The sequence below is a fragment of the Eurypyga helias genome, unplaced genomic scaffold (assembly GCF_000690775.1).
Source record: "Eurypyga helias isolate BGI_N326 unplaced genomic scaffold, ASM69077v1 scaffold43862, whole genome shotgun sequence".
In the NCBI taxonomy this organism is placed as follows: Eukaryota; Metazoa; Chordata; class Aves; order Eurypygiformes; family Eurypygidae; genus Eurypyga; species Eurypyga helias.
Window position 1 is genome coordinate 17,359 of NW_010238718.1, and position 8,156 is coordinate 25,514.

Here is an 8,156-nt window from a genome sequence, read left to right on the forward strand (position 1 = left end):
ATAATATGTGTGTATAGCAATATTGAATATTTGGATTAAAAGGAAGGCAAGTACCTCCCATTTAGTTGAATTGTCCTTCCATATCAGCCACTTAAACATGGAATAGAAATCAAGTCATCACATTACCAGTATCTGCAAGTCCAGCAAACTAGCAGCGGTGATTGAGAGGGGACAAGTATTTAAGGAATAAAAATAGGGGGGGTTGGAACTAGATGATCTTTAAGGTCCCTTCCAACCCTAACCATTCTATGATTCTATGAATCTTCTTCCAGGTGGAGAACAGCCTTTCAATATTAGCATTTGCCTTCTAATAAAGAAAGGGTAAATGATATTTTAATGCTGACCAAAAGGTGAATACAAAATGCTTGTACCTAAGAAGTAATTCCTGTTGACAAATTATGCTTACTGATCTGTGGGTTTTTTGTACAGATGTAGCAGTTGGTGCTTTTCTCTCCGATTCTGCTGTGGTGCTGAGGTAAGATCACTGTATTTCAGGGCTGTTAAAGACCATACAGTTTAACTGTATTTTGTAACGCAATTTAATAAAACTCAGTAGCATATTTTAACCTCATGATACTCTTCTTGGTGTCTTGAACTTCAGTCATTAGACTCTACAATGCTCTGCAACTGAAACATTTAAGTAAATACCTTGAGGAAAAAGAAAATACAATTCTGAAAAGTCTTGAGGCAACAAATAATGTGTCTACAGTTACTTGGATTCTGAAAAATGCAGATAAATTAAAAAAATTATAATGATAAAATATTAAAATAGATTGCTAGATTCTGCAGAGATTCCGTAAGCTATTTCTGAAGTGTTTTGTGAACACTGACTCTTTTCTATTCTTAGAACAAAACCAGTCATAATTGTTGAAGCTTCTTTAAAACATCCTAATTCAATAAATCGAACTAATTTAAACTGCATGGAAAATGACCAGCCTGCTACCTGTATGAATTTGAAGATATGCTTTACCTATACAGGACGAGAGGTACCTGGTTATATTGGTAAGCTACTTGGAAAAAATTCCAGTTATGTATTTTAAATGCAGCTGTTTACAGAAGAATTTAGAATTAGGCTTTTATTCAGTTTAGAATAATAGGACATCCCTACTAAGACTACTGGAGTTACATGGCCTAGAAGAGACAGTGATGGTAGAAAGGTGGGATATTGGAGGGTGAAGGTAGAACTCTGTCTGTTGCATGGATGCTGTAATCTGAAGTTTTGATGGCAACTGGTTTAGACAAAAAAAGAGTAATTTTAGCTAGCTGGCTGCATAGTTAGGCTGAAGAGTTCAGCTGGGTCTGTGCACAGCCATTTAGTACTATTTTAACATGGGTTTTGCAGCAGTGCTAGAACAGTACCGTTCTAGCTATTTCTATAGGCTATTTCTGGTACCTGAATTAACTGACCTAGCAGTGGTGTGATGAGATTGACACTTGTACTTTTGAACTACATTATAATGATGCTGTTTCAGATGGTCCCTTTCATAGCATCGTAATAAGTAGATCTGTAATTTTGACAGGTTTTTTTTAATGAGATAGTATGCCATTAGGGTTCACAAAAAAATACAGCACTCTTACTCTGTGAACGCTTCCTTTTACATAGTTGCCCAGGGCCCAACAACAGTGTCTGTCCATATGCAATTGTCTGGGCTGTTGCTTTGCAGTTAGACAGGGAATTAATGGTGGGTGGGTGCCTTTTCTTAATGTAGAACTGAATGGATTATTCAGCATGATATTCAGATGCCCTGTAAAAGCAGTCCTCCCAGACATGGAGCCAACCGTATGGGACTGCTGTAGGAGGCAGTCTTCCACGTGGCAACAGAGGAATGACATTCCTTTCATAAAGCAGCTCAAGCACCTAAGCGTACTGTTAGGGAACATTTTGTTAAAGAGGGGGAGTCCCATCAAAATTACTGAAAAATATATCCTGTATTATATTTTGTATGATGCGTATTTTGCTTAAATCTTCTGTACAAGAATACACAATATCCTCTAGGAATGCATTACAGAGAACACATCCAACAGTGCACTGTAATGTTTCAAGTTCAGAGCTTTTGAAATTCATTATTTGTTGTGAAAGATGAGTCAGTCAGACCGGATTACCCTTGCTGGGTTTGGACATAAGACTTTTCAACTTAAATTTAAAAGACTAGAGGAAATTCTAGGTATCCTAACTCCACTTTTGGCAGAGATTAAGAAGTAATAGATCAGTAATCATAGAATCATAGAATGGTTAGGGTTGGAAGGGCCCTTAAAGATCATCTGGTTCCAACACCCCTGCCATGGGCAGGGACACCTTCCACTAGATCAGGTTGCTCAAAGCCACATCCAGCCTGGCCTTGAAGACATCCAGGGATGGGGGATCCACAGCATCTCTGGGCAACCTGTTCCAGTGCCTCACCACCCTCTCTGTGAAGAATTTCTTCCTGAGAAAGTAATGCTCTAAAACTTACTTGCAGTTTGTTATCAGAATAATTCATGCTAACTTAAATAGAGAAAACGTGAGGTTAAACAGTATTCGTCAGTGTTCGTTGACGTATCAGTTTGTTGAAATTTCATGTCAGCCCTGTAAGTAACTGAGGTAGGTTTTCTTTAAGTAGATTCTAGTAGAAAGCTGTAAATATCGCTTGAGAAAACCATCCCTGATGTAAATGCATGTATGAGGGATCAGTCATGATACAGTCAATTTTTACAGCGCTAGAAGCTTTCATTAGGTATGGATTTATGTCAGAGAATTTTTAAGTGGAGCATTTCAAAATGAGTAGTACAGAACATACTTAAGGAAGTGAGTCAGAAAATGTAATTTCTGTCCTATATCCGTGAATAACACTTAAAGTTTTCATAACTTTTATTTTCCCTGTGGTTTATTTTGCAGTACTGCTTTATAATCTGAGAGTTGATGTGAACAGAAAAGCGGATACACAAGCAAGATTTTATTTTTCCTCCAATGGAACATCTGAAACAATCTCAGGACATGTAAAGATTTACAACAAGAAAATTGCCTGCAAGGATCATGCAGCATTTATGAGGGTAATGTAATTTTCAATATGTATTGCCCTGTTAAATCCGCTGTTCCCCTTTGAAAAGCACACCTTCTGCAAAAGAACCTATTTTGTTTACAAATGCATCACATAATTTTGGAATTAAAATGTTTGTGTTCATAACTTCCACAATAAATATATTGTAATTTTGATGCTTTCTCAGCTTTCTGTGGGGAAGTCAGTGGGTCTGCCATCTCTTTGTGTTGGTGAGAATGTGCATAACAATAACCATCACAGTGATAAAGCAGGACATGAGCAGTCTTGACACTTTCTCACCCTATTTTATGGGTGACAGACAGATCATAGATTGAGGCCAGTTTGGAGCAACCAAGAAGATATGGTATAACGTAAATTTTCTGCTGAACATTTCTGGTGAAACTTTGTACTCCTTAATGCAAAATCTTTAAACTTGTAATTACACACAAAAATGTTTTGTCATTTGTAACTATTTCAAAGAACACATGTATGGTCTTGCTCCCCTTTTGGCTGTGAGCAGATGAAGTAGATTCACCTGATAAGAACCCCATCCGTAGGAAGTGAAATGATGGTGATTGTTAGAAGTGTGTAGTTTGAGGTTTACAGGGTGGTCTCTGTGAATTTGTTGCAAGGAGCCAAAGGCTAGCGAAGCATGAAGAACAACACTTGCTTGGAATTCTTTGATTTCTCCCTTCAAGGAACACAGGACTCGCCAAGGGAAACAGGGAATCAAGAGGAGAAAACAGGGTGGGAAGAGCATTTGTGGGAGTTTCATGAATTAATTTAGAACTGAACAATATGAAGAATGTGCACCGTGCTGACAGAGTGATCTCTCTGCTCACGAAAGTGGAGCCTGCACGGCTGTGTCTTTGCCCTGGACATATCAACCTGAATCCTGGACCAGAGTAGTAGCAAATATGGTTAGAATTTCCCATCTCTGAAGGTGTAGCAACAACTTTGTTGTAGAAGGAATCTGGTGTAGAGGTGCTTCAGAGGAGAAGCCACAGAGGTAGAAGTGCTGCCAGGGCAAGTGGGCATTTGGCAGGAGTCTGCTGGCAACCTGCAAGGTGTCAGCTAGCCAGGGAGGCCTGTACCAACAGCAATAATAAAGAGGGTACCAGCCTCTCAAGGGGGGAAGAAGGTGGCTGTTGGTTTCTCCACAAGTAGAGTTTGATCCCAGAGCAGCAATCCTGTGAAATTGAGGATGGTACTGACTTGGAAATACATTGATCAGAATCTAGTCAGTAAGATCCTAGCTCCGATAGTAGTCTCAAAGTCACTGTTGCCCCAGAGGAAATGAAATGTTGTATTCCTGCCTGTATTCCTCTGAAGGATGAATGAGGGACCTGTCTTGAAACTAAAAACAACTGCAATCAGGACAAGGATGTAATATTTTTAAGGCCATTCACTGGTCAAGAATAAAAGTGATTCAGTCTATCAAACATCTTAGAAGCTTGCCTATTCCAACAAAAATTTTGAAGAATAAATAGGAAGAACTTGAAGTCCTAAAATAATAAAAACTAGCAGACACAAAGGAACCATGTTTTATTAAACTCAAAAAATAAAACTTCTCTCCTGCAAGACCTTACCTAATGGGGAAAAGAATTCTTTAAAAATTCCCTGTCCTTAGTACTTTAGAGGTAAGGAGAAACAAAGCTAATAAAATAATGGACTAGTTTGCCTAGGCTTTTCTTTAAAATCCTCAAGGTAGCAATTCTGTGACCTTTTGAAACAAATATCTAATAGGATGACGGGTGCAGCTGATCCTGCACAGAGGCTGGGAAATTGACTTAATTTTCTACAGCTACAAAAAAACCTGCAGGGAAAAAGTTTTCCATGTATTTTTCTCCTTCCTTCCTTTTACTTAAGCTTTGGTTATGACAACTCGAGAAGCTGATTCTTCACGATAAAGCTTCAGGGTAGAAAGGAAAGCTTATGTTATCTCTTGGAAAATTGCCCAGATGCATCTCAACTTTTAGTTGCACCTTAAGTGACTGTTACTTACAGGAGCAATGGCAAATTGCCCACTTACTTCTAAGAGTTTTGTAAGCTTGCAGAGATCTGACTGACAGCCGACCTTGTACAGATTGCTGGTACCAGCATCAGCAGGTATTTGTGTAGGAGGAAGGATATGATTTGGCTCATCACTTCCTATAGTTTATTATTATTATTTCTTCCTCCATATAATTCAATTTTCTTTTTAATTCTTAATTAATAGCATTATAAGCATCTCCTTCCACCCACTGAGGTTTCTGTACTTGTATGAAGCTCCTGAAGTTAAGTAAGTGTGAATGTCTGTCAACTACAGTCCTTGCAAGAGACCACATACGTTTTATGTATTTCAAGAAGGCTAATTAATAGCTAAATAGTATAATGGAAGTAATATAAAGCAGATGCAGAGAAGACCTTGTGGAAAATTATTATTAATTATATAATAATGTGATTTGGCCAAAGCAGGCTTGCAGATAAGAATTAAAGTCATGGCTATGTGGAGGGATAATCGTGTCTGTTTATCTCCTACACCTGGGGAATAATTTAGTCAGGTTTGCTATTGTGACTACGCGGTGCTTCAAGCTGTTCCAGTTTCACAAGTAAGTAGTTTAGGCTCTGATCTGCAACATTCCTACACAGTCAAGGCTTCATGTATAAAATGGTCATTTATCCAGGAATTTAATTATTTTTAATATAGAATAGGAAACAGGCAGAAAAATAAAATGCAGTCATGACCTGATTTAGTGGTACTGTGGGAGAACACCCTTTGACTTCATACAGAAACAGCTGTGGGTTTTGTCTGGCACTGTCACACCAGTTAACCTTCTCCGTTGTAGCCAACTTTTGCTGGTTTTTCTATTGGGGCAGTACAGCATTTCACAGGTGTGTAAGGCAGTATTGTTGACAGGAGTAGGTTCACTGTTCAATAAAACTTCTTTTAACAAAAGAATTTTCTGCTCTGACATGGCTGATGCCGTCATCGAATATATCACACATTTCTGCGTGTCTGATTACCGCTTTCAGTGACAGAGACGTCTGGACAAGTGTATGAGCCATATGGCACATGCAATTATTTTACATGTAAAAAATAAGTGTTCCTGTTAAAGTTATTTCTAGGGAGCCTTATAATCTTTAAAACATAAGCATACATGTTTTGTCTTATATGATTAACTCATTAGGTTTCCAATTTTCATAGAAAGATGTAAGGGATATCTTGACTCCTGTACATGTTGAAGCAAGTTATCATCTGGGCCATCATATTCTACAGAAAAAAAATGCTCAAGAATTTCCACCACTTCAACCTGTTCTTCAAAGGAGGAAAGAAAAAGATGTTATAACAAGCAAGGTCAGTGTATCAGTTCTCTTTTTCAAATGCAGTAACTAATGGTCACATTTTAATCTTCAGTTAAAAAAAGCTTCACGCATCCACTGCATGTTGAAGGAATGCATTTTCCAGAGCAGCATCTAGTGCCTTGGTTTTAATTAGTAAACCAGCATGCTAAAAAAAATGCTTGTTTTAGTCTTTAAAAAAAATCTTTGCAGTACTGGTACATAATTTGTATTATGTTTTTTTGTTTTGTTTTTTAAAAAAGAGGTATGTGCAGAGAACTTGCAAGAATATAAAACATTATAGACCTTAGAACATGCAGGTGTGAAATTCACTCTTTGAAATATCTGTTCTTTTTCAGCCACGCAGGATGAGTCACTTCCCAGTATAAAACTGTTCTTAAAATTAATTCTATGTTAAATACAATATTGTGTTGGTATTAATCTTGAAGTATTTCAGCAATGTTGCTGAAATATTAGTTCTGTGAAGGTATTGCAGGTTTTCAAACCCAAAACCTGCAGGGGAAAAAACAGTGTATGCTGTATCCTTAAATGAGTGTCAAATTAACTTTTTATTCCCCAAAAAACATTGAGAGCTAGTAGACTTTGACTTAAGTGAAAGTCAGGATGCTCTGAATTTTTGAACTACCAAATGGCCATAAACATACTATGACTTTTCACAAACAGTAATGTCTTCGTGTAGTTCAGATACAGTTGACTGTCAGGAGTCCATTTAAATGAGGTGCTTTTCTTTTTCAGTTTCAGTTAAATTTCTCTTTTAGAAACAAAAGAGAGAGAGTGAGTTGTTAAATAGAGTGACATAGATGTGCTCTATAGCATAGTAATAACCAAGGCACAGACACATGCAATTCATGGTGTCTCTACTCTCATCAAACCTTGCTAACAGTATGATAAGCAAGTTTGTGTAATGAAACTCTCGCAGAAGTTCATGTGCTGTATTGTGGAAGAGACTGTAGAGGCCGCAATTCTGAGTCCTCTAGAACACTGCCCTTTTTATCTACTACTCTTAAAACCCAGCTGAACATACACCCGCTGGTTTAACTGGGAGCAACTGAGTCTGGAAAGCTTTTGTTGTTATTCTGGGTGGGCAGAATGCATTTGGGACATGGCAAATCATAGCCTCTTTTCTTTGTTTTTTATAGTTTGTGTTTGCAAGATTTTGCTCCCAAGAAAATTGTTCTGCTGACTTGAGACTTTCTGGGAAAGTTGCTTTTCCAAAGTAAGTATAATGTGACTTTCATTTTTTTGAAGGAAGTTCAGTAACATTTTATCTAAGTTATTCCTCAATCTTGTATGTAAAGAATGTTAATTTACATAAGTAGACTCTGGACTCCCTGAGAAAATATGAGAAGTAAACCCAGTTTTAATTGAAGAATATTTTTAAATCTTAAATCTTCCAGGAAATGTAACAGAAATATATTTTATAAGCTGTAAAGTCTTCTAATTATGCAAGAACAGTTCTTCAATTAAATACATCTTCACGAAAAGGTAGACCTGTATTCTACAGTTCACATATAACTGGGCTGAGATACTATGCACGTGGCATACTCAGCATGTAGACATCATAGCTACTGTCGAGTTGAAAAGCTATCAATTATTTCTGCTGTTCCTAGGAAGATACTGTATTTGCACTGTTCAAAGATGACAGTTCTGTACTAAGATATTGTTATATTTATTATTTCAGTTATAAAATAGTCTCTTTTTTTACCTCATTTACTTAAGAATATTACACCCTCAGTTTTATACTGCTGATTCAGACACCAGATGGTTGAATATTATGTGAGGTTTAGACTACTTTTC

The 8,156-nt window shown here is 37.2% G+C and overlaps 1 protein-coding gene across 1 annotated transcript in view; it reads left to right on the top strand.

Moving 5' to 3' along the window:
• The window catches only part of LOC104506840 (integrin alpha-4-like), a gene marked incomplete at its 3' end in the record, with an annotated part of 25,675 nt that overhangs the window by 12,919 nt on the left and 4,600 nt on the right, over positions 1-8,156 (top strand). Inside the window, 5 exon segments of the mRNA XM_010147933.1 lie at positions 430-475; positions 848-1,002; positions 2,876-3,030; positions 6,205-6,354; positions 7,499-7,575. Of these exon segments, the coding sequence (XP_010146235.1) occupies positions 430-475; positions 848-1,002; positions 2,876-3,030; positions 6,205-6,354; positions 7,499-7,575 (583 nt within the window).